This window comes from Notechis scutatus, chromosome 2, assembly GCF_049901735.1.
Source record: "Notechis scutatus isolate UNSWTSFEM ecotype Mainland chromosome 2, rNotScu1.2, whole genome shotgun sequence".
In the NCBI taxonomy this organism is placed as follows: domain Eukaryota; kingdom Metazoa; phylum Chordata; class Lepidosauria; order Squamata; family Elapidae; genus Notechis; species Notechis scutatus.
Window position 1 is genome coordinate 56,157,551 of NC_142010.1, and position 27,581 is coordinate 56,185,131.

At 38.2% G+C, this 27,581-nt stretch overlaps 1 protein-coding gene across 2 annotated transcripts in view; it reads left to right on the forward strand.

Moving 5' to 3' along the window:
* The window catches only part of FGD3 (FYVE, RhoGEF and PH domain containing 3), a 108,936-nt gene that overhangs the window by 60,976 nt on the left and 20,379 nt on the right, over positions 1-27,581 (forward strand). For both annotated transcript variants that reach the window (XM_087954789.1, XM_026677297.2), the window contains exons 2-10: positions 872-997; positions 5,177-5,348; positions 6,438-7,023; positions 12,711-12,800; positions 17,461-17,597; positions 18,989-19,145; positions 22,822-22,960; positions 25,014-25,072; positions 27,029-27,175. In XM_087954789.1, the coding sequence (XP_087810915.1) occupies positions 872-997; positions 5,177-5,348; positions 6,438-7,023; positions 12,711-12,800; positions 17,461-17,597; positions 18,989-19,145; positions 22,822-22,960; positions 25,014-25,072; positions 27,029-27,175 (1,613 nt within the window). The remainder of the gene's footprint in view (positions 1-871; positions 998-5,176; positions 5,349-6,437; positions 7,024-12,710; positions 12,801-17,460; positions 17,598-18,988; positions 19,146-22,821; positions 22,961-25,013; positions 25,073-27,028; positions 27,176-27,581) is intronic.

Sequence of the window (27,581 nt, forward strand, 5' to 3'; positions counted from 1 at the left end):
GAATAATAGAAATACATTGTGAATAGAATACATAAAATAGCAAATGTAAAGGAATTTTATCATTCTGGGAAGGAAAACAAAGTTTCTAAAATATTACAGAATACAAGCAAATGGACATTTGGGTGTTATCAAATAAATGATTACAATCTTACATTACCAAAGAGCCATTGTGGCACAGTGGTTAGAATGCAGTATTGCAGGCAAACTTGCCCACAGCCAAGAGTTCAATCCTGAACCAGCCTTCCATCCTTTTGACTCAGCCTTCCATCCTTTTGAGGACCCAGATTGTTGGAGGCAATATTGCTGACTCTGTAAATTGCCCAGAAGTGCTGTAAAGCACTATGGGATGGTGTCTAAATGCTATTGCTATTGCTATCTTCCCCATGAAACTAAGACTCGAAAAGAGAAGTTGTCTTAGCAACAATACGACTACATTGCATGGTAGTCAATGATAAATAAGTCCGTCTCTGAAGAAATGGCAAAAACAAACAAGTAAATGAAGGTGCATATACCGAGTTTCCAATATTCTGTAACCTAACCTATGCAATAAAGCAAATTCTAGGACTGTCCAACACTCATGCAACATAAGTCAATTACTCCTTAAAAAAATAGCACATTTTCCAAATATCACGCAACTGTTGTCATGAAGTCCTGGAAAGGAAATATGTGGCTTAAGAAATTACCAGCAGGTATATGACCATGCATATATGGAAAAAAATATTCAGTGCTTCCATTCAAAACTGAAATGCTGGACAACTTTAATCTATAGCCCTATCAATTATTATTTTAGTATCACTCTTAATATTGGCTCAATGGTTGAATCAAAATAAAATAAATAAAAATTAACCCATAGTTCATTATTTTATTCCAGATTGTCCTTCTGATTTTCAAATCAATGGTCACATTAAGTCAAGAACAGTGCTGGAAACACGTGGTGAGTTGCAACACAGTGAAAGAAAATCCCAGTTGGCTAAGAAACATCTGTTAAGACCCCAAGGTTTGTATCTGTGTCCTCCTTTATGAATGTGATTTTTATGTCATGCTTAAAAATGCATACACTGAAAGATGCAGTTACAGTCACCCACCAGGTGTTTTATATAGTTGCATGAACAATATAAATGTATGAAATGAATACAACTAAAGTTCATTATAATTATATAGGGCGATTAGGTTTTGCTGGCTGTTTTGGCTCCTTTTAGGAAGTTAATTATAATCACTTTCTCCAGTGCCCCTTTCCTATTGTTAGCTTAACTATGTAGGAGAAATTAATTCTGATTCATTAAAATCTGTAACTTCTAGGCATTCGCAAATGCATGTGAGCAATATGATCTCTGATCTAAGAGGTAAGTTAATAAAATAGAATAAATGATGTTAGGCATGAAAATCCTCTCCTTCTATAAGTTTACTTATTTAATTAATTTATGTTAGTGTCCAGATAAAAATGACTCTGTGTGGCCTAAAGAAGAGAAAAATCATCTGTGGCCCAAACCAAGTAACAACAGTTAGATCTTCAGTACATTATAGAAGGCCGAAAGGATCTGGGCTGTTTGATTGGCCATTGCTTTGACAGATCTGATGTGGCCAGCAGAATTTATAGGAGAAAGAAGAAATGTAGTACAGAAGATATGCAAATAACACAACTCTATCCCCACGAAGGACTTCACAGATGATATCTAGCACCTTGAATTTCACTTGGAAGCCTATTAGGAAAAAAATGCAGCTTGCAAAATAGTGGTGTACCCTATTTCTAAGACAAGCCAATAACTATCCATGCTGCTGTATTGTGGACCTGTGGCAACTTCTGAGGAGTCTTCAAGGGCAGACCCACATAAATCATATTACAATAATCCAAATGGGAGAGGAATATATTTATTATGTCTGGAATCTGGACAAAAGACAAAATTTTATGTAGAGAAATACAAACAATCTGTTGTAAGTAAATAACACCTTTGAACTCTAGGGAATGTGAACTGGGGAACTCTGAGAACCTAATAGAAGTTTCCTGTACTTGTCACAATGCTGGAAAAGATTGTTTGTTTCAGGAAGTGATTGGGCTAATTAAGGGCTAATTAACCTAAGGAGGTAACTCAACTTACAGTAAAACCCCTATTTAATGGACCTTGGCTTCAGGTGCAGAAGACAAACTATGCTTATACAAGTAGTCCTCAGTTAACAACAAGTTCAGGGATTGTTCAAAGTTACAACAGTGCTGAATGAGTGATACTTACAACTCGAAGTATCAAACAGTCCCAGTACTCCTATGGTCATTTGAAGGTTGCAAGCCACTCTGTAAGCAGTTTATACTCTCAGCACTTTTTTCCTCCACCAGCTACAGGGCTCACTGTGGTCATTTGTATACCCTCCACCACCCAGCAACAACCATCTCCTGGACTGTCACATTTCCATTGTGCCTTGATGGCCACCCACACATCCTCATGCACTCTTCCTCTCCTGATAGCAGCCATCCCTCTCCATTGTACTTGTGCCAGCCATTTGTGCATCATCCTCCATCCAGCACCATCTATTTACCTGTGAGAAAGTTCTCATTTAACAACCTTCAATTGTTGCTTAATAATAACAGTGGGAAGTGCTGGGATTGCCATTGTTAAGCAATCCGGTCATGTAACATCATACTTTATGACTACATCATTTAGCATTGTGAATTGTAACCTGAGGATTATCTTCTGAGCGTGTGTAAAATTCCATTTCACACATTCATCAGATACCCATGTGTAAAATCTCATTCATATTTAATGGATGTTCTGTTTTAATGAATACCCCCTCCCTCCTTTAAATTGAGGTAAACATTTTATTTCTTCCCATAATCCCTCTTTGAATAGGTATTCCTATAGAGCAGGGATGTCAAACTCACATCATCACGGCAGTGACACATGACATATTGGGACCTTTTCCCCCTTCGCTAAATCCGGGTGTGGGCATGGCCAGCACTTAACACATCCAGCCCTTGGGCTAGGAGTTTGACAGCCTTGGTGTAGAGTAGAAGAAAAGTCTTCCAGAAAAGTAGAATCTATTCCCCAAACATCATAGCTTCCCAAATTAAATTAAAATTAGCAAAATCTCATGAGTTTTTGGATTATTTCCTGGGATGAGGAAATCAGCCATTGGGTGAGAAGTTTCTTTAAATCTGTGCATCTCTATTTTGATGCAAAAAATGTTCTGCAAACCATATTTAGATCAAATATCAGAATTGTTTCAGTAAATGGCTAAATCAAATAAAATTTAGCAAAAGCAATATGCATTTAGGTAAGGAGACAGAGAAAGACTCCACACCAGAGGTGGTATTGAGCAGGTTCTGACCAGTTCTGGAGAACTGCTAGGGGAAAGTTTGAGTAGCTCGTAGAACCGACAAATACCACCTGTAACTGGAGATTTTACAGTATTCTTCCCCTGCCACACCCACCAAGCCAAGCCCACAGAACCAGTAGTAAAAAAAATGGAATCCCACCACTGGTCTACACAGATTATATCTGTCACTGTTTCTTTTAAATACTTACTGTTTTTTCATTCTTAGTTACTTTTGCCTCATGAAACTGTGACTCTCTATGAATATTAGGGAATAGTAATGTGTTCTGAGAAGAGCGACAGGACACAAAAATACATAACAATGTGTAAACAGTGTATTTTAATGAAATCATTTGGGTTCCCATGAAATCTCTGTATCTGACCTAAAGATCAATACATCTCAGCTCGGCCTTGAGAACCATCAGCCCATCAATCTGATTTTCAGTCCGAGCAACTTCTTTCATTAGTGGGAGACTTTGATGGGCTGAGCACTTTTTCAGTTTCTCCACACTGCTGGGAATTCAAACTGTTGATCCTAGTACAATTTGGTTCTCATATTTAAGCTTCAGCTCTAATTATCTAGTGATTGCTTTTTTGCTTTTAGCCTTATTGAATGCCTAATAATCTGTTGGATTTCAAACTCTGACAATAATTTTTATTGACAGAGATTGCCATTTTTAACCATATATATTGTGAAGACCTTGATACTATGGCTGATGATTAATGAGAATTATTTTTCATTCTAATATTCTATCTTTGCTTTCTCACTAGCTTTTATTATTTTGATTTTTTTTAAAAAAAATTCTGTCTTTTGTTCTTGCTCCTCCTTTTGTGTAAATATCTTTTTAAAATTCAAACCAGGCCTGGTGTTTTCTAAATTTAAATTCTGAATCCTGTTTAGTTCACTTATGTTGCCCTTGTGAAGTGAAATATACTTTGACCAGAGTACATAAAAGCAGGACATACTTTTTTAATGTCTCATTTGCACAGCATTCTAAAAATTTGAATGCTCAGCATTTCCCCCCACTAAGCAGGTCAAACCTGAATGAAACACAGGTATTGCAGAGACAAATAATTGCCATTAATTCTCCTAAGTCACTTTTTCTGTTTCTAGTTGAAGGATCAGTTAAAGTTGCTTTCAGCTGTACAGAACAATGAAAACACATGACCTTGTTGCTAGGGGTTACTGCTTGGAGGCTTTTTAAAAAGCACTACTTACTTGCAAGGAGGGTGAGAATTTCACATGATTTGCTGTGTTTTGGAAAAGAAAGAAAAAAGACCCACACAGTGGGACTGAAGTGCATGTGTGCTTCATTGTTCTCTTCTCCCCCTTTCGAACAAGCAGCAGTGCTTTTGTCACAGTAATGTGTTCAAGACTGCGACAAAAGAGGAAGGATATTTAGCATATTGTACTATAAAGAGTTGGGGGAAGGGAAAAGGAGAAATGATGGGCTGTTTTTAATTTGCATTTTGAGATTCCAGAAGAATAAGCATGGGAGGATTAAAAAAAAAATCTTTGAAGGATTCCATGGCTTTAATGTAATCAAAGTGTTGGGTCACCACTTCTTCAAATGTTCAGCCCTGCATTAACAAGTATGCTAGAAGTTTTGCTAATTGCAATGTCTTTGCACACTGTGTATCCTGTTTAGCAACCAGGAAGTGGTCACACTTGTTCTGTCAGAGTTGGAAAGATACTAGCTTAACATGAACTCGTACCACTTCACTTAAAACCAGTGTGCTTATATTTGAAAGTAATCTAATGTTACATGGCTTCAACTGTTGAAAAAGAACAGTCTTTCCAGGAGCATTCAAATTTTATTCTATATTAGTTTTAAAGATGAAAGAGTCTTTACTTTTGGTTTTGGATTTTTAGTACCTCCAAAACCTGTTCATCTTCAGCCTGCTGGACAGGAGAAGATTCCTCCAGTACCACCTAGGCCTTTACCAGCAGATCCAAAGTCTTCAAGAACTCAAGTGCCTAAAGGAGAAGCCACACATGCCTCAGCAGATATAAGCAGGCTTATTGAAAAATTTGAAAGGATAAGGTAAGAGTGTTTGGTTAATTTTTCTGTTGGAATCTCTTTATTTAAAGATTTTTGTAAAAAAAAAAAAAAGCTACAATGAAAGTGGAATAGCTGAGGCATATAGTCTCAAATACAGAAAATGGCAATGGTTTTGTTATAACAGTGATGGTTAATATAATAACTACTAAACTGGGCCATTTTAAGCCTGGTGAGGTGATTGAAACCTATCTCACAATCAATGGAGGCTTTTTAAAAAATGTGGAATACTTGTTTTCATCTAAGTAAAAGTGTCTTAACACTTTTTAAAATTCTTAATATATAATGGGTTGTAGTATTGATGAGCGGCCAGCAAAGAGTTTATGATAATATATTTCTTTATCCTAAAAATTTGTTCCTGTTTGATCTTGCATTGATACAGTTTGCTTGAACTATATGGGTAGTCAGGAGTGTTTTATCCTATAAAGAACACTTACTTAAAAATTGACAGACTTTTCAGAGAGCTGAGAAGTCATGAATATATTCATATTATAAATACCTAGGAAGTGGCGGTTTTTCATGATAGCATAATCTGTAGATGATGGGTTTTGTTTTTGGAAGCTAAAAATACATAGTCTAACATTCCACCGAATGCCTTGACTTCCTCAATATAGTTCTTAAAATTATAAAAAGCCAAATTTGTGGCTTTTATCTGTTCCTTATAAAAACTAAAAACTGAGTTTAAATATATTTTTATGAATATTCATGGCAAGTGTATATGATCATCCATTCAGATATTCTAAAAAAAGTATAATGCTTTTTAGTTATATTAATTCAAGGCGAAGAATGAGGCTTAGAAAGACAACAAAATATATTTTGGTGCTGAAGTAGAAAATTCAGATTCTGTCATTACATTGGTTTAACCAAACCACCGAAAATGGTTTAGTTATACTTTAGTAATAAACCACTTTCCACAATCCAAAATTAGAGGTGGCCCTGGAAACTTAAAAATTTGGTATCATAATCTGTGATAGATTAAAGATTACTTCAATTATTGCTTCTTCCCAGTCTATGAGTTCATATTGAGGTCCTAAAATCTGTCACATCAATAATCTTGAAACTTTATTTTTGCAGGCAACCCACACATGTTGGTCAACGAAATCAAATTAATTTAGCTTTTAAGATGGAACAAGAACCAGATTCTCCTAAACAGCATGGCTCAATCGTCTATGATTTGGTGGCTTCCAGCACTTCAACAAATGAAAATAAAGAGCTGGATGAGAGTGGGGCTAGCATCTTGTGTAGTCCTGAAGTGTCTAATACAGATTTAATCAAAATCAAAGAACTAAACACCACAAACAATGAAGATTCTACTAATGTGCCCATCAGCAAAGCATCTGTGGCAGTGCACAGCCATAAGGACACATCTGTTGAGATGAATGGCAATGGCAAAATCCCTAACAGGGATAGTGGAATAGACAGCCCTTCTTGTAATGTAGCAGGAGAGAATTTCCCAAACGAGGAAGCTACAGAACAGAAAAAAACAACAGGAACTGGGGATCTAGCTGAAATGGACAATGACAAAAAAACTGTCCTGTTTTCTGCTGGGGAACAGAAGAGAGACTCTGCTCAGGATGAAGACAGTGATATAGACGAGGGAAGCAGTGAAGAGCCGGAAATAGCAGAAATCTCCAAGCTGGAATGTATAGATGTTAACAAGGTATTTGTTTTAACTTCTGCATTGCTGTTACACTACTACTTGCTGTGTGGGATTTTTACTTTCAGCACATTCTAGCATATATAAAGTTGCATTATACTGTCATACATAGTGTATGGACTTAGCTCAGTATTCCTTACTACTTGGCTACTTGTAGAGTTTGTCTTTTTTTTATTCAAAGCATAGTTCCAATACCACATTATTAGCTTCACTTCTCATTCTTTACTAATTCCAGTCAGCATTTTTGGAACATTCTAAGTGACTTTTAGAAATAAAATGTCAGTCTGTGCTCCATTCAAAATCCAAGAAAGAAATACTTAGACTCCATAGATTAGAGGAAAGAAATCTTTTACTGAAAATTGAAGTGGTAGCTTCAGGTAAAATTCTGAATCTGAGAAATTAGGCACGCAGATTACATATACAAAGTGATGGAATTGTTCCCACTCCCCAAAGTTCAAAAGATTCTTCCAATTAAAAGTTGTGGATATGACCATGTGGACATCTTCAGGTGGTGATGAGGCCTCTGTCCGTTGACCTTGGCATATTTTGATAAAGATTTGCAGTTGCACAGAGAAAAGAAAGCCAAGCGAGAAATAGAAACCTAAAGCAGGAATTTATACTCCCCCCCCCCATTCTTCATTTATACAACACAAGAATGTAACACCTCCAGCTCTCTTCCCAGACAATTCCCCCTTCCTCCCCCGTTACTTTATGGCAGCCAAAAGATGCAAAGCAGTAGCAGAAGATCTTGAAGGCTGACATAAAACATATAAGTATTATTGACCAGTCCATTTAAGAAATATACATATAAGCAGACTGTTAATAAAATGCATTCTTGTGTATGTCCTGATAGTAATAATAGATTTTAAAATTTAAGAAAAAAAGACCAGCAAATTATTTGCTGGATGTCTTTTGTTTTCTCTGCTATCTAATCTTTCTTTCATACCTAAATGATGGTGGGTTAATTTCCCTCCCCCCCTAAATAGTTCCAACTTCCTTTTCGATGTTTGGGTTGTTTTCTGACTGGTGTTTTAGGTGTCTTAAAGCTCCCTTAAAGGTTAAGAACTAACTTATTCAGAAATTGGCTACAAAGTAAGCTTGATAACCATTAGAAATCCAAATATCTAATAGAAAGAACAAAGTCAGATGGATGAAAATTGTACCTGACTTCAATATTTACAAAATAGTCCAGACAAATGGCTGCATTTACTATCATTTTAGCATGGGTATTAATTTATCCTTAAAGACACATATTTCCAATCAGAGATAGGATAAGTAATTCATCAGCATTAGTTTAGGAGGTAAGTGTTTCTGTATTCATATACACCATCTTTTACACTCATCAGCTTATGAATATGACTCGGAAGGCCTATAAACATTGATTTTGATGTTATGGCAACCAAGGTAGTATAATAGTGGTAATTAAGGCAAAACATGGAAACTATTCTCAACATTACAGGCTCAGAATGTGTGTTCTTGCTTTGAAGCTCTAATGCATGGATGGAATAATTTATAATACAAAGAAAATTATGATGGAAAATCCTTAATTTGCAGTTACATCAGTCATGTCTTTTTAATAATAGCTTGTATTGCATTATCTAAATTATTCTTAAGGCGATACTGCCCTTAGCATCAGAGCTGTGTTATTATATTTAACTATAAATATATGTGGCAATGCACATAAAATGTTGACTGGTTTTATTTATTTCAATTTATATGACTACCAATTTCAAATCCATGACTATAGGTAGCTAACAATAATTAAAAATACCAAACAATAAAAGATAACAAAACACATATAACCTGTAGCTGAGGCAAGAGCCAACACAGGTCAGTACAGCCATTGTACAAGATTAGGTACACACCTTGATCTTAATGCCCCCAGAAAAAAAACATGGCTTTAAGATCCCATGGAACTCCAATAGAGTCAGGACCAATCTAATTTCTAAGGCAGGTTCACAACCTCAGCAACATTAAGATATGTGAACTCCCAGAATTCCCCGAGCTGCCACTCTCTAATAGTTGAGACCCAGAGCATATCTTTTTTGCTGGGTCTAATGGAACAGTTAGGCATAATCGGGGAGAGATAGGCCCTCAAATAACCAGTTCCATTCATGAAGCATTGACTACTACTACTCACAGCTATATACCAGCTCATTATTTACCATCTTATCTAGAAAAGATTTTAGTGTTGCAATGGTAGCAATAGGAAAAAAATCTAACTCTTTCTTCTAGTACCCTTCTCCATTTAAAAAAAACAAACTAATTTGTTTCTGTTACTTGCCAATGAAGATTCTCAGTTATCCAGGTGATGATTGTCCCAAAGGTGCTTTTTCAAGAGACAACTTCCTTGAAGATATTTCACTTCTCATCCAAGAAGTTTCCTCAGTTCTGAAGCTTCTTCACTCAGAACAGAAGAAGCTTCTTGTATGAGAAGCGAAACGTCTTCAAGGAAGAACTAAGTCCAGTTGCCTCTTGAAAAAAGCACCTTTGGGACTTCACCTTCATTTTTTTCTGCTTAGAATCCACCTGACCCTAAAGCATTGACAGAGAAGAACCCACACAAATATATCTGATTTCCTAACTACTAGCTTTATATCCAATAGTTGGATTCTCTTCTTGAAAGCTTCCAGTGATGAAGTTCCCACAATTTCTGAAGACAAGGTTCCATTGGTATATTGCTCTCACAGTCAGAAAATTTCTTCTTATTTGTAGATTGAATCTCTCCTTGATCAGTTTTCATCCATTATTGCTTGTTATTCCTTCAGGTGCTTTGGGAAACAGGTTGACTTCCTCCTCTCTGTGATTGCCCCTCAAATTTTCATGCCCCTGGTGGAAACTGACTCTGAGGGAGAGGAGGAACAGCCAACAGGGAGTGGCAGTGTGGCTCCAGAGGTTGTGGAGGAGGCTGGGGAAGGGCAGAGGCCAGCTGACCAGTCAGGCCCATCCCTTATCCATCCTAGGGCACGCAGGGAAGAGAGGATCAGGGAAAAACATCTACTCAGGAGAAGAGGGCCATGATCCTCTTCATGGGTTGCAGGTGTGAGATCTGCATAAGAGTTTGGACCTGCGTGCTAGCAAGTGCTGGAGACAAGCGTGTTTTCTTGAGGTTTATCTTGGTTGCCGTTCTTCCAGCGGACTGTACCTGGTTATCTCCTTGAAGTTTGTAATTAATTATCCTGGTCTGTCATGGAACTTTCTTCAGTGCAGTTTGTTTTTGTCTTTTGCTTCGTTATCTGCTATTTGAGTTTGAACTGTATTTCTTTCATTTGGAATGTTACTTTGAAAATAGTTTAATCTCCAACTGTGAACAATTGAACAGTGAAGCCAAGGTGAAGGTATTAAAGGACCTTTATTTACGTTTTGGTTTTTGTTATATTTGTGGTATACGCCGGGTCATCACACAAAATTGGAACACTGCTATCATGTCTCCCCTTCTCTTCATGAGACTAGCCTTGCCCAGTTCTGTAACTCTTCTTTGTATATTTTAGCCTCCAGTCACCTAGTTATCTCTGTTGCTTTTCTCTGTACTCTTTCTAGAGTCTCAACATCTTTTTTGTAGTGTGGTGACCAAAACTGGATGCAGTATTCTAGATTTTCTCCAAAACTTATCTGTTCCTAAACTGGTTTTTCAGGTCTTACAGCCATCACTACTGTCTACCTACCTTTTTCCTATTAGGCCTCTTCTCTTTTCTTCTTCCACCTTTTCCAGCATTAGAGCCTTCTCAAAAGAGCTAGATTTTCACATAATGTGTCTGAAGTAGACATTGAACCTCTTAATTTGTGCCTCAAGTGAGAGCTCTGTGTTGATTTATTTTTCACTTGTTTTCAGGAGTGTTCGCCAACCTGCAATTGTATAGCTGTAAATGTAGAGTACTTGGCACTCTCTGAATTTGATTCTGTGCTTGTAGACATTTCTGCAACTTCATTTCATCCTATTACTGTGATAATGTGTATGTGCATATGCGAGGGTTTAAATGGAAGGTCCAGACATCAGAGGATACTTCAAGGGTGGGAAGAGCAAAGAAAAAGCTTGCGTTTATTTTTTTAAAAAATCCTGCAGTAATATATCACTGTACTTGTTGTTTATATTATTTTTTCATTTATATGTACTAAAAGGAGGGAAAACATTCTAAGAATTTACACTTGAAAAGAATTAATCAAAATGGTCTACTGCAGAAACAAGGTAAAACTCAAACTATAAGCAACTAGTTAGGAACGGGGAAACTTGTCCTTTCTCAGGTGAACTTTTACAAAGAGGAAAAGGGCAGCTCCATTTTGCCTTTGTTCCTTTGTCTTCCATCAGAGGACACCTCTTCCCAGTCTACCTCTCTCCAGATGAAAGGCACATACTAACCTGGAGGAAGGTTGCAGGATTCAGAAGTAAATAGCCATCAAAAGAAATGCAGAGTTAGATAGAAGTGATGAATTGTAGTATTTATATTATGGACTGGTCTAATCTGTTTATTTGCATGCTTAAGTCTTATTTCATTCTATCTGTGTAAGTGCAAGTGTTTCTTGATAAATATTCATGCCTGGAGTTGTCACTAAACCTGCAAGGTTCATGAGAGCTTCCTTTTCACCCATTATTCAATCCTCAATTAGCCCTTATCTTAATTGCCTAATCTACTTAATAAAACAACCTAATCTTCTGGTATTAGCAGGCTCATCCTGACACGGAATGTAGCCTCTTATGATTCCATATCACTTTGCCATTTGGAGAAGTCAAGAGCAGAGGAGACTCCCCACTTTCCTTATGTGAACAGGTGCCAAGAGGAATTTTCTTGGTAATGAGTGGAAATTGTCGGCAACTGAAAAGACTCTCCAAGAATTGTGACAGAAGGGTAGGAAACACTGTCTGAGAGAGCCAGTGTAGCCAGTCCACCACATACCTGTGTGTCCACATGCTGAACAAACCTGTATTAACTTACACCTTGCTGATTTAAATGACCTCTCATTGATTTTGTTTAACGAGAGTACAGTTGTATAGTTCTTACAAATGTTTTAACAGTAGTGAAGTAAGGCTAAAATAACTCAGAGTTCAGATATGTTCTCAGTGCATTTTATGAAAGTAGCGGTAAATTGGTCTTTGCAAAGATTTGGAGGAATAGTAATCATTAATATTTTCCATCTTACCATTATTCTGGATCATATCGCTGCCACTGTGCATTTCTGTGGTGTGAGAATAGAGAGATCTTGGTTTTCTTCAGTGAAAATGGGGTTGATTCCTCCCTCCCTTTAAAGCAAGATCAGGAGCACTACTTAAACCTCTTGTGACGAAATGTTGATTGCCTTTGGTTAATCAGTCAGGCCAGTGGGACTACATTTGATTCAGGGAGGGAAATTCCACACTGAAATAAGTAACACATTGGAGGAATTGATATAATTTACTAACTTTAAAGATAATAAATACCTTACATGGTACTTTATTTGTTATAGGAATTTTTGCTGTACTAATTTGATTTTGGAATAACAGTGAAATGTGCTCCTTTAATAATCATATGCATGATTATTTTATCTAATTGTATACCAGCTAATTGTATACTTGATCACTGCAACAGAAAATAAGAGACTTTCTCACAGGGGAATACTTAAACAATTGGAAACAAACAGTACAAAAGATCTTGATTTCTCTTGTAGTTGGAATGTGTATTTAAAGTCGATTTTTCATATTTTTCATATTGTCACAGTATTCAGAGCCACAAAAGCTGTTTAATATTGCAAATGAACTTCTGCATACAGAAGAAGCATATGTTAACCGGCTTTATCTTCTTGATCAGGTAAATTTATTTTAACCAAATTTTATTTTTTGAGATACATTGTTGTTCTGTATTTCTACTTATTCCAAATATTGAACACATTCAAGTATTTTTGTGAGCAATGTGCCTGGCATTTTCCACTAGGGCAACCAGATCTTAGTGGTAGATACGGAGATGACCCATAGGTGGCAGCAAGGAGTGAAGAGTTGTTATATCTGTGCTGCATCTAGCTTTCACCTGGATTTCTGCAGCCCAGTACTCTTCGTTTCTCCTATTTTAGTTAAGCTTAAACACATCTGACTAGTAACCTACTTTTGTATGCATGGATCACATCATAAAAATACCTTGCTTTATGGCAGTACATTGCTATATGCAATACCCAGTTTGATATGTGCACCTTAATTTCCAGATGACTCCTTGTCCCTGGATAGAATGTTGCAATCCATAAGATGGAATGAATGAGTTTATACAAAACTGAACTAACTGAATGTTTTTTTCTGCTTCTATATAGTTTAATGTTTCAGTTTCAGAAAGACTGCTTCAAGAATGGAGACTAATCACTTGTCCCATTCTGATGAAATGTTTATGCTGTCTAATTTCATTGAGAGGATGCCTTATCAACCACACTATTCTCCAGCTAAACTTCCTTATTATCTTACTGTACTTCCCTTTTAATATAATATAGTAAATAATATATACAGTACAATAATGTCTATCTATCTAAACATCTCCACATAGAAGATTTATATATATATGTTTTCTTAAGTTTTCGCGGGTACTTACATGTATGGCCTTCGGCTTTGTTCGGGTATTTTCCCACGTCATTGTAGTTGTTCTTTTAAAGTTGTAGCACGTTTCAGCAGAATCTCATCTGCCATCATACAGAAGCCTGATGATGGCAGATGAGATTCTGCTGAAACGCTGCTACAACTTTAAAAGAACAACTACAATGACGTGGAAAATACTTCAACAAAGTCAGGCTATATATACATACATACATACATACATATGTGTGTGTGTGTATGTGTATGTATATGTATATGTATATGTATATATATGTATGTATGTATGTATGTATATGTATATGTATATGTATATGTATATGTATATGTATATGTATATGTATATGTATATATGTATATATGTGTATATGTGTATATATATATCGTGTTTCTCCAACAATACAGCCTCCCCCAATAGGAAGTCCCAGCATGTTTTATAGGCATAAAATCAAATTAAGCCCCTCCCCCCAAATTAAGCCCTATATTAAACATGCGAAATGGGGGGGAATGGCAGGGGGGGCTTGCCGTTAGGAAGTACTTTTGTTGCATACCCAGATATGGTGCTGCCTGCGTTGACTTCAGCGTTGGTGGGGCACTTCGTATCGGGAGACCTTCTGCCACCGTTGCTTTCCCTTGTCCCTGTGCTGCCGCGGCGTTTAGAACAACACTGTGGCGTTTGGCGCAGCCATGCGCAGCCAGCCAGGGCTCCTTCCTGCAACCGGAGCCCGGCGGAGGTACTCGGCTTCAGGCGCTCCTGTTGCTGCCTTCCCTTCGCCTTCGAAGGCAAAGCCAATTCTTTTAAAAACGATGCCCTACTACCAGTACGACAAAGCCTCCCCTGCCCGAGAGGGGAGGCAAATCTCCCAGGGCCGCAGTGCAGGATCGGCCCACCCCAGGAGAAGCGCCCAGCCGCCATCCCTGCCTGGCACTGGGCAGAGCGTGAAGAGCTTCGCCTGGGGCGCCCAGCGCAGCTGACAGGCTGGCCCTCCTGCCCAGCGGCGGAGCTCTCGCCAAGGCATTGAGCGCCTCCCCACCGGGCCCTCCGCTCATCCAGCCAGGGCCACACCAGAGCCGTGCCGGCTGGGCAGAGCTGGTAAAGCGAGCCGTGGGTATGCACCTGCCTGCCAAGTGAAAGAGCCGGGCCCACCCGAGTTTGGCTTCCTTCCCAAGTCCCTCCAGCCCGAACCTGAAGGGGCCACTGGGAGAGGCTGCCCGAGGCAGTGATAGCACCCACCCATCTGCAGACAGGGAGGCGAGGCGACGGCAGCACTGCTTCCCTGGCCGGCGAGTCCGGCGGAGAGAGCCCGAAGCTGCCTGTCCTTTCCACCCCTCGCCCATCCCATCCCCATCCCCACGCATCTCCAAATGTGCTGGCAGCTCCAAACGCTGCAGCAGCATGGGCATCGGGCAGAGGCGCTCATTCGGCAGGGCTTAGCTCGCAGGAGGACGCGGCGCAGGCTGTCGCCTTGCCTCCCTGTCCATGGATGGGTAGGCGCTATCACTGCCTCGGGAGGCCTCTCCGGGTAGCCCCTTCGGGTTCGGGCTGGAGGGACTTGGGAAGGAAGCCAAGCTTGGGTTGGCCCAGCTCTTTCGCTTGGCAGGTGGACACGCAACCGCGGCTCGCTTTCCTGGCTCTGCCCAGCCCGCACGGCGCTGGTGTGGCCCTGGCGGGATGAGCGGAGGGCCCAGCAGGGAGGTGCTCACTGCCTTGGCGAGAGCTCTGCTGCCGAGCAGGAGGGCCCACCTGTCAGCTGCGCTGGCGCCCCAGCAAAGCTCTTCACACTCTGCCCGGCGCCAGGCAGGGATGGTGGCTGGGTACTTCTCCTGGGGTGGGCCAATCCTGCACTGCGGCCCTGGGAGATTCGCCTCCCCACATGGGGTTGGGCTGCCCTCTTGGGCAAGGGAGGCTTTGTTGTACCGGTAGTAGGGCGTCGTTTTTAAAAGAATTGGCTTTGCCTTCAAAGGCGAAAGGAAGGCGGTGACAGGAGCGCCTGAAGCCAAGTGTCTCTGCCGGGCTCCGGTTGCAGGGAGGAGCCCTGGCTGGCCACGCATGGCTGCGCCAAACACCGTGGCATTGCTCTAAACGCCGCAGCAGCACGGGGAGAAGGGAAAGCAACGGTGGCGGAAGGTCTCCCGATATGAAGTGCCCCACCAACACCGAAGTCAACATCCAAGCCGTTGCCGCTCGCCCACCCAAGGATGCAAGGGGGGGAAATTAAGTCACCCCTGAAAAGACGGCCTAGCCATTTTTTCGGGGGTCAAAAAAAAATAAGGCCCAGCCTTATTTTGTGAGAAACACGGTATACGTGTGTGTATATACATATACGTATACATATACATATATATATACATACACACACACACACACACACACACACACACACCCACATATATATTCTTAAGTTTTCACGGGTATTTATATGTATGGTATTCAGCTTTGTTCAGGTATTTTCCCACGTCATTATAGTTGTGCTTTTAAAGTTGTAGCAATGTTTCAGCAGAATCTCATCTGCCATCATCAGGCTTCTGTATTGTGTTCGTCTGTGAGTCAGACTTTCACAGCTGTTTCTGTTTTAAATTTGGTGTTAGCCTACTGCTGTGCCAGAATGGTTTTTTCTTCATCCTGATTGGCTGGGAGTCTTGGTCTGTGTTTATTGGTCTTGGGGTTTCTTAGTACATAAGAGGTACTACAGACAAAAACAGTAAGATACTACACAGGCATCACATCAAGACTGCCTTCAAAACAGCAGCCACCCTAAGAAACCCCAAAGATAAAATTGACCTGGAAAACCAAGGCATATATGAAGTCCCCTGTGCATCATGCCCTGCCACATACATTGGACAGACCAATAGAAGAATAAGTACCCACCTGGATGAACACAAAAATGCAGTAAAAAAGCTGAAACACACTTCCTCACTAGTCCAACACATGAAAGCCACAGGTCATAGCATCGACTTCAATGGCACCAAAACCCTAGCCACTATAGAAAACCCCAGCTACAGAATTATCAGAGAAGCCATAGAGATTGAAAAAGGACCTGAAAGCATGAATAGAAGAGATGACTCCACCAGACTGTCAATTATCTGGAAGCCTGCACTCACAAACAAAACAATCTCCACACCACAAGCCAGGCAAACACCTGGGCACAAATAGACCCCCCCGATACCTCCAGCTCAAACACACCTCAACCAGGCACCCAGATGAAACCTAGCTTCCTAATAAATGATAGTTGTACATTTACTCGGAGCCAAGCCGCACTAAAAGCCTCCAATACAGGAAACACAATGTTGCCAGCCAATCAAGACAAAAAAAAGCTACAAAACAGACAGAAGATATTAGAAACACCAATCAAGCAGAACACAGCAAACTCCAAGACCAATAAACACAGACCATGACTCCCAACCAATCAGGATGAAGAAAAAAACATTCTGGCACAGCAATAGGCTAGCCCCAAATTTAAAACAGAAACGGCTGTGAAAGTCTGACTCACAGACGAACACTATACAGAAGCCTGATGATGGCAGATCAGATTCTGCCAAAATGTTGCTACAACTTTAAAAGCACAACTATGTATATGAGACATAGTATTTATTCAGAAAAGATATCTGAAAATATCTATAAATTGTATTTGGCTCTGCTTTATAGTTTGGGACTTCATTTTTGTTAAGTAAATCTCAAAAGAAACAAGTTATTAATCACCTTACATGCTGAGTGACCTTGAAGGTGGGATATATCTGCTTAAAAGGAACCATCTTAACAACTCCACATCCTTTGAATATATAATAGAAGATTCCTTTTAAAAAAAATAGAATCATCTTTCAAAATCCAGCTACATCAATGTAAGTTATGTTCTATTTGGAAGTGATTTTGTGGAGGTTTTGTGTTCTTTTTTGTGCAGGTTTTTTGCACTAAATTGTATGAGTCGGGAATTCCACCTGATGTGGTAACAGGAATATTTTCAAATATTTCTTCCATTTATCGCTTCCATGAACAGTTTCTCCTTCCTGAACTCAAAACAAGGATTACAGATGAGTGGTGGGTAAATGAAAAGTTACAAGCAAATATTTCCATATTAAGAAGTAAAAAAGTTATTTTTTTCTGTAATACACTATTGATATTTTAGTAGATTGGTATAATATATTTACATACACATAATATATACTTTATAATTAGAAACTCAACAAATTTCACATCACTTTATTGGTACCAGTAAAATAAAGGAAGACAGAAATAATCTTATAAGACTATTCAATAGTCTTCCACCATTTCCCTAACGTTAAGAGTTACGAGTGTCAGACCTAGTACAGAAGCACTGACCTTTCCCACTGTGTTCAGAGTTAGTAACTGCTACATGCCATGCTTGTATTCTCACTGGGTTAATTATGCTTGCATCAGTGAAGCCTACTTTTACAAATTCTAGCACAAGCAGAGTCCTGGCCAGGATGTAGAACTGGGTCCATAAAGAGACAGTCTGGTGGATTCTAAAGTAATAAAACAGTAGGAAGAAATTATTCATGCAGATAATCAGTTTAGTGATGTGTAATAGCAGATTGCAGAAATTAAGATGGTTTAAACAGTATAAGGCCACATGTTGCTCTTTCTTTAAATGATAAATTGATTTGGTCAGTTAGACGTCATGTAAATACATACTGAAAAGTGTATAATTCAGTCATCACAAAGCTTATCTCCAAAGGCTCTTAATACAATATAGATGGCATAGGATAAGATAAAAGTTCCTCTGAAGGAACTGTTTTCTGGTTAGAAGACAGGAGGAAGAAATGGATTTAAATTATTTTTACAAGGAAGAAGTAGAAACAATGGATATCCATCAATATTTTGAAGTGCTATTTAAGTGGTTAAAAAAGTATTCAACAAATGGTATAAATGATCTTTAACATCATCTTAAAATTTTGTTAAATGCCCAGAATTTTGATTTATTGGGATAGTACATAAATAGATAAATTTTGCTGGTGTTTTATGATATTTCAAAATATTTTGAATATCATAAAACATCTCCAGTATTTCCAAGTGTTCCAGACATGGACATTCACAGTACAAATTGTTTTCAACTTAATTTTATATAATACATTACAGAAACAAGTAGAATTGACTTTATGCAAATACAGGTGAATAAATAGAAAGTATCGGTACTGTACTTGACAGAAAAAGATATAGACATTTGGTGATTTTCATCGTTTGCCTTCTTCAAATATTTGTCCAGGATTTCTGAGTATAGTGCTACTGTGTGAAGGGAGACAATCAAAAGTTGTTTTTATTTATGGCTCCCATCATTTGCAGATAAAAATATGAATCAAACCCAGGGTATACCTATAATTATTGATGAATCCAAGTTTATATTTTTATACACACACACACACACACACACACACCTTTATATCTTTATATCTTTAAATGTGTGTTTTTAGGGATACAAACCCAAGGTTAGGAGACATCCTTCAAAAGCTTGCTCCATTTCTGAAGATGTATGGAGAATATGTAAAGAATTTTGACAGAGCAATGGATATGGTAAACACATGGATGCAGAGATCATCTCCTTTTAAGGATGTCATTCAAAACATACAGGTATGTTTCTAAGTTGCCACTTGGAATGTAAAGAGTATGTATTCACTCTTTTTCTTTGTTATATACCAACATATTTTCATATTGTTTTAGCCTTAACTACAGAAAATAAACCAGAATAATAACATAAAACCATAGAATTAAAACTGATCTAAAGTGAAGAGAGCAGATTTAAAACATGCAGTCTCAAAGAAACATTAAAAACCTATTGTAACACAAAGATTTTTTTTAGCCAATCTAAAACTAATTGGGTATGAGGTTGATCTGATATTGGGACTGAATTCTACAACTAGGGTGCCTCAAGTGACCTGGCCTTATGCTACTCTTACATCAGCCAGATATCATAAGACAATGCAGTACAACTGCTTATATCTTGAAAGTCTGTAACAGATGGAGTACAACCAGGGAATAAAATATTTTCCAGTCCATTTGAAGTCACGGCATTAGATATTGATAAAGAGTTCCTCATATGTAAAAACTTAGAGAAGGAAATTTCATCTTGGATATTTGCAGCTGATATACATAGCTGAAGACATTTTGTACCATTTTTTTCATAACTTAAAAAAAGCATCCTAGAGTCGTTAGGCAAATATTACTTTCAATTAAAACAAATAAGTGATATGTTTATTACTTTTTTCTTACTATGCAATGTAGTACTTGCTTATAACATTTTTCAGTACATGCTTCACCTTGTATACTATAAATGTATCAAGATAAACTTAATTTTCTGGATAAGCACACCAATTACCTTAATTGATTACTTTCATTTGAATTTGTTTGATAGATTTATAGAGGTGGTATGTGTTAAGAGAGGCAATATAACACTAAAAAGTATTTCAATAAAGAAATATGAACAGGGTAGAAAAGGGAGAGAAGAGCTTCTGTAATTTATTCTGTTTAGACTGAAATCCAACTATTAATCAGGATCTTTTCTCTATCTGACACACTTTCCTTCTTTTTCCTCTTTATTTCTGGTGATTTGCCATATGAAAACAGCTTTGTATAATGTTTTTTTTCTTTTGCATGCAATATTTGTCATGATCTTCATATGAATAATACTACAGTCTGTGACCCTTTGTATGATGTTTATGGAATGACATGGAAAAATATTGCCAAAATCTTAAGATAGCTGCTGATACAGAAACACGTTAATATTCTGAATTTGATTTCTCATTAAATTTGCTTTCTTATTAAACTATTTTTAAAATGGATAACTATGAAATGGATGCTATGAAATGGTTGATGCATGGGAATATGACTGGGGCTGGCTGAATGAATGAATGAATGAATGTATGTGTATGCATGTGTAGGTGTGCATACATATCTATTGATAGATGTTTTTGTTAATATTATCAATCATTCTGTCTTTTTGGCGCAAGCATTGGGTTTGAAGAAGAAAGTGTATGTTTGAGTAGTTCTCTCCTGTCTCTGAAGTTGGATCCAATTGGTGTTGGCTGCGGCTGGGTGGGTGGAGAGAATCGATTGAGCCCCTTCTGTGCTTTGACCACTTCATATTTGGACTACTGCAATATGATCTAAATTGATACAAGACCACACAGAGGCTATAGTTGATCAAGAATGCAGGACAGGCAATTATGGGTTTGGTACATTATGCACATGAAACACCTTTGCTTAATGAACTGCTGTATGGTTACCAATGGGTTTCTAGATGTAATTGAAACTTCTGATTATTGTCTATAAAGCTCTTTATAGCATAGGAGATAGTTATTTGAGATACTACCTGCCTCTCTAGTTTCTACCCATTCTGTATGAACTAGCAGAGTCAGCATGCACTTGGTCACAGAACCAGTGGTGGAATTCAAATTTTTTTACTACTGGTTCTGTAGGTGTGGCTTATTTGGTGGGCGTGGCTTGGTGGTCATGTGCCTGGGTGGGCATGGCTTGGTCATGTGACTGGGTGGGCGTGGCCAACTCAATGTCACTCACATCAAGGGTGCCTCACCTGGCCCCTCCCTCCCAGCCATTCCTTGTCACCCAGCCTCAACTTATCTATAGTTCTTTCAACTCTTGTTAAACACGTGTATTTTATGCTTTGGACTATTGACATTGGCTTTTTTGACTTTATTATCTGCATGCTATAGATGTACTTTCATGGACCACTGAAAGGAGGAAATGGCTCACCTGCTTTTCTCAAGAGTGTGATAGGCAACAGGCTTTTAAGGGGCTGCCACAAAGAAAGGGGGGCAATGTATTTTCCAAAGAAGCAGAATGCAAACAAGAAGCAATGGATGGAAACTGAACAGAGAGAAGCAACCTAAAACTAAGGAGAAACTTCCTGACAGTGAGAACAATTAACCAGTGGAACTGCCTGTCTCCAGAAGTTCTGGGTGCTCAATGACTGGAAGTTTTTCAGAAAAGACTGGACAGCCGTTTCCTCTGAAATGGTATAGGGTTCCCCCCAAGGTCCCTTCTAAGTATTATTCTGACACCTTTCCCAGGATTTCTACTCAGAGTTTGGCATCCTCAGTTTTCTTGCCTGAGCTGGGGGTTGGACTAGAAGACCTCCAAGGTCCCTTTCAACTCTTGTTAAACACATGTGTATTTTATGCTCTGGACTATTGACATTGAATGCATGTAAACCCTGAAAAATATGTGGTAGCCCTGGGCAAAAGAAGGCAGAAAAACCACTCTAGGTGTAGGGACAGTGTAAAATATTAACACATGATGAATAGTGGAACCATTAAAAATAATAGCACAGAGTTTTATATATATATATCTTCCTATTTCTTTCTTTCTTTCTTTCTTTCTTTCTTTCTTTCTTTCTTTCTTTCTTTCTTTCTTTCTTTCTTTCTTTCTTTCTTTCTTTCTTTCTTTCTCTCTCTCTCTCTCTCTTACACACACACACACACACACACACACACACACACACACACACACAGCACTTAACAGACAAGCATTTTGGAAGCAGCTCCTTTAAATTTCTCCAAGGATGGAGTGGATTCCCCCACCCCCTCTGTCAGCCTGCACTCCTTCTCATTCCAGGCACTTTACTCACACGGGGAAAGCGATACTTGCAGCGTCCGTGCCTTTCTTCTTTTCCCCCGGGGAGAAAGAGGACGTGGGGAACGGAAAGCTAGGAGAGCGATCGCAAGCGAGCGACTGGGCGACCAGGTTGGGGGCATGGCCAGCCAGGAGTTGCCACCGGTTCGGCAACCCACACCAAATAATCGCTACCGGTTCGCCCGATTAGGTGCGAACTGGTTGAATACCACCTCTGCACAGAACAGAATCACCTGATGGGATTTATGTTCTGGAACAACTTTCTCTTAAAGAACTGTTTGGCCTCCATCTTGCCCTTATTTGAAGCCTTTAAAACTTGCCTTTTTTACCAGGCCTTGATCAAAGGATCCCTTCAGAAATAATTGGCTTGTTGATTGCTGGTGTGTGTTTGTGTGTGTGTGTTTTCTGGAGGTGGAACTGAATAGCCTATTGATTTAATAAAGTAAGTCATCACAATGCATTCTGATTGCTCAAAGTAGCATCTGTGTCATATTTATTTATTCAGTTTGGAACTGGCCTCACTCTGGGAAAGTCACAAAGAATAACAAAAATAAAATACAAAACAATAACCAGTTCATTTAATAATTTTAATATATGACCCGTGGCTTTTTTTTTTTTTTTGCAATATATCAGTGAAATATATCTTTTTGCATTTCAGAAACAAGAAATATGTGGAAACCTGACATTGCAACATCACATGCTTGAACCTGTTCAGAGAATTCCACGCTATGAGCTTCTCCTGAAGGATTATCTTAAAAAACTTCCTGGGGAATCACCAGATAGGAAAGATGCTGAAAGTAAGTGCAGTTTTTATCCATGCCGTTGTAAATAAATTGCTGAACAGTAAAGATACATTTCAAGGATGAATGTTGATTATCCATAAAATACCTTTTATGTATTGTAACACTTAAAACTTGTTCTGTTGTTTCAATTTAACCACACATATAATACTAGCTACTTTGAGCTATCTATATATTACTAAAACTCTCGTCATGACCTTTACCTGGAAAAATGGTGCATTATAGGGCAACTTTTTTTGAATCAAGGTACCTCAAAAGGGCTAACTTATAGAATGTGTCCATGACTCAAGAGAATGAAATTTGAGGAAGTTGTGATTGCTTCATTGCTACTAGCTACTGGTGTGCTGCTACACTGCTGCTATAATTACATGATACTTGTTTTCAACATTCTGTGACAGTTTCCCAGCCAGTCTCACAATCCCTTGCCCCCTCTCCACCTACCTGCCTGCTGAGAAAGGAAGGGGAGTGAAGTTGTGATGGATTGTGTCTATGAAGGGGGAGGTGGTAGGGGGAGGTGGTGGACTACAATGAAGCAGCACTTTCTCAAGAAAAGTAAAATTTCCCAGGGTATATCAGAGTTAAGAGTGGTATAGGTTTAGTCTGGCAAGATTTTGTGTATATGCTGTGAGCAAATAAAGAGCTGAACTTTGGCTGGATTGTTCTACATCATTCTTGGGCTTGCCCTGAAGGGAAGGGAGGAAGGTAGATTACTGATGCTCCTTCCCAGCTTTCCACAAAGAAACTCAGTAGGGAACCAGCATGATGTCAGACTCCTGCTCCCATTGCTTTTTTCTTGCCCTGTTTCTCTGTTTAGGTAAGGAAATGTCTCTGAAATGATGATCCAACAGAGCATCTAGTATAGTAAACCCATAAAATTCAGGAATTCAAACCTTTAATTTGTTATATACAGTATATAACATACATCTAGTAAGCACAGAAGTCTGTTTTGGTCATTATATTCCATTATGTTTAAAGGAGTGAAGCCTTGAGTATGTATTAATTCGAATGGGTTGTTGACAAATAATATTTTCTGATATTTTAACAGCTGAAGAAGCAAAATAGTTCAGTAGCCAACTTAAAAAAAAAAAAGAAAGGTGAAAGAAGAAGAAAAAAACCTGCTGGCATAGAATTATGCCTGTGTGGTATGAGAGGCTGATTGAGGGCGACCAGTTCAAAGACATCTAGTGAGATATTATATCTGAGGGAGGAATTAAAGCCAGAGTCCCACGGTCCTACAACAGTATCCTATCTGCTATACTACATGGAGCCTATATAATGAACCCAGGTTTCCATGATACAATGCCGCCTATTAAATCTGGGCAATTTCATTTAGGTTACTAAAATAACTGAAATGCTCTCTTACAGTTTTTTCTCCCTCAGAAAGGAAAGCTGGCAGTGCCTTCTGCTTATCGAACAAAAGATTCACATATCTGCACAGAATGCTAAATCTTGGTTCAGGGTCACTTTGATAAGCTCATCTAAAGTGTCAGGTTGCGCCCTCAAACATAAAGGTTTCTTTTTATTAAATAGAAATAAACTCAGTTAAACAATCCATGGGTCAAAATTGACTTTTTAAGGAACTGATCAATTTCTTTTAAGTCACATTTTCTGTTTCAGTATATAGGTTCACATGCAGTAGAATCCAGTAAGTATGTATCAATGAGGTATGCTTTTTTTTAGTGAAGTAGAAGAGAATGAGCGTACATTTGCGTACTAAAGCAGTCCATTTTAATCCAAAGTACCAATTAAGAGACAAATGTAAATGCCATGCTGTCCATTCAGCACAATTTACTGTGTTTTGACATTTGAGTGAATACAATTTTCTTTTGTTTAATAATATTGCACGTTGTACTATGTTTTTTTATCAGTGATGCTAACACTGGAATAATTCAATGGATATTGATCCTAAAAAGTGTAGACATGGTGCAGGGGGAAGTGAGTTCACTAGCTTGCAGTTTTAGACTCAGATTGTGCATACCAGGGAAATAAAAACTGCATTATTAGCCAACAACAATCTTCAGAATGTACAATTTTACTGTCTACATTGCAGAATCATTGGAGCTCATTTCTACTGCAGCAAACCATTCAAATGCAGCCATCCGAAAGATGGTGAGTAGAAAGCATGTAAAACAAATGTCATTTGAGCCATTAACTGAGATGCTTGCTTGAAACACTGTTGTTGTTGTTTTATTAATGCTGAATATTGATGTTCATACTCATTGAACTCTCTAATATTTATCAGACTAATATATAACTACTGTTTTTATATTTAGTATTACATGTATGCTTTTTAGGACTTTTTCCCCCTCACTACTTGTTATAGCAATAGCACTTAGACTTATATATGCTTCACAGTGCTTTACAGCACTCTCTAAATGGTTTACAGTGTCAGCATATTTCCCCCAACAATCTGGATTCTCATTGTACCGACCTTGGAAGGATGGAAGGCTGAGTCAACCTTGAGCCAGTCAGAATCGAACTGCTGAACTGCTGGCAGCCGGCAATCAGCAGAAGTAGCCTGCCAGCATGTAGCATGCCAGAAGTAATACTGTACTGTATTATAACCACTGGACCACCATGGCTCTGCGCTACTTGTTATACATTATTTATAGTACATAGTTAATCTCAGAAATTTCTTTTGCTAACAGGTCTTTCCCCTATATATACCAATAGGGAAGTAATGGTTTTCCAGACTCACCTTTACCTGGCTCATATCCCAACCATTTCTTCAGTGACTTACCAGCCAGTTCTTCTTCCTCTCTGAAAAATCCCTGTTTTAGCTTTATTCCTTTTCCCCATGGCCTCACTTGCTCTTCTTCCTTGTCCTCCCCACCACTACCAAAACACTAGCCAGGCTGTTAAATGTTGCTTTTCTATGCGCTAGCATCCTTGGCAGGCTGGGCAACATTCTGGAGGAGAAAGGAAGGAGAAAGAGGGTTTTATCTAAGAAAATTTATCAGGTGGCCTAGTTTTCTCAGGTGCTAATGCTCAGCAGATTATCTTAGAAGTTGAATTGCAACTTTAGGTTTTTATAGAAAACCACAATAACATTTTTAAAATAAGCCTGCAGAGTTAAATTTGTCAAAAAACAACAACCCTCAACCCTTAAAATCAAATCTAAAGTATAAGACTGAAATGGTTATTACTAGAAAATCTTCTAGTAAATAATCTAGACAATTATACCTTTATATTTGTAATTATTAGAAACAGACTCTATCTATATACATGCAAAACACTCTACTTTCTAAAAAATAAACAATAATATATTAAAACTATTTCCTTAGTTGGAGGATTCTCAGATTATCATTTCAGTACCATATGTTATTTTATTTATTTTATTTGAGACTTGTTCCTATTGCTTGGTACACAGGCAGATTTTGCAATAATTCTAAATATTTCTTATGTGGTAAGCCACTGTAAAAGAATTGTGTTAAGTGGGTATTGTTAGGTTTATTTTATGTTGCTACGAGGTAAATAGGAACCAATTTTAAAAATCAGATTATTCTGACTTTATTTGATAATTATTAATGTGTGAAAATTGTCATCTGCGACCGCAAAATGAAAATAAATGAAAAAAGAAATAAAAAGAAATGTGTTGAGAACATGGAATTCATAAAAAACTCAAAAAGACAGATAGTAGAAATTATTCTTATTCACTATATAAAGTGGCTGAGACAGCTTTTATCTCTCTTTATTGAATGTAGAATGTAAAATGTCCCATGAGTCTATATTATTGTAGGTATTTTACTACTGCAGATGGCATACGTGTTTAAGTTCTTTGCAAGGCATGTGGGTTTAATTGTAGATTTTTTAGAAGACATTGTGTGACATTAACAGAAAATGTGTCCCCAGTGCTATGGTTGCCTGTGGAGTTTTTCTATTATTAAAAAAGCTGTTCTGATTACTTATTTTGTACAAGAGTATAAAATTAAGGTTGAGAATAATAAGTTCATGTCTAACATATTACTTTATTAAATAATGGAACTGCCTTCTCTTATAAAGTCTTTATAATAAATTAGCAAATACTAGAAGTACCAGTATTGTGTATTTCTTTTGTTCTTGTAGGAAAAGATGCACAAGTTGTTAGAAGTGTATGAACGCCTTGGTGGAGAAGAAGATATTGTTAACCCTGCCAATGAATTGATTAAAGAGGGTCACATTCAAAAATTGTCAGCAAAGAATGGCACAGCACAGGATAGGTATTTATTTCTGGTGAGTCACTTGGTTTCTTTGGTATAAAATCTTTTACTCTGTCCACATAAGCTTCTTTGACTAGGTTAATCAATCCTTGGCACACCTGCCCACACTCAGCAAACTCTATCAGTAGCTTTTAAACAATATTTCCACCTCTCATAGATAGCTTTTATTCTTTCACGATCAGTCCACTTGGTGCTATCAGTATTCCAAACATTTTAGGAATAGTTGATGTTTGGTTTTTTTTTTCTTTAGTCTTAGCAAAGGGTTTTGTATGTCTGTGTGTGAATAAATTGTTGGGGTTTTTTGCTGATATGTTGATTGTGTTTTTTTTATGTGTTTGAATGTGAATACTGCTAGTAAAGAGAATCCGGGTGGAACAGTGTTATTTAGCAAACGCTGTTTAGCATGCAAAGCTGTGTCT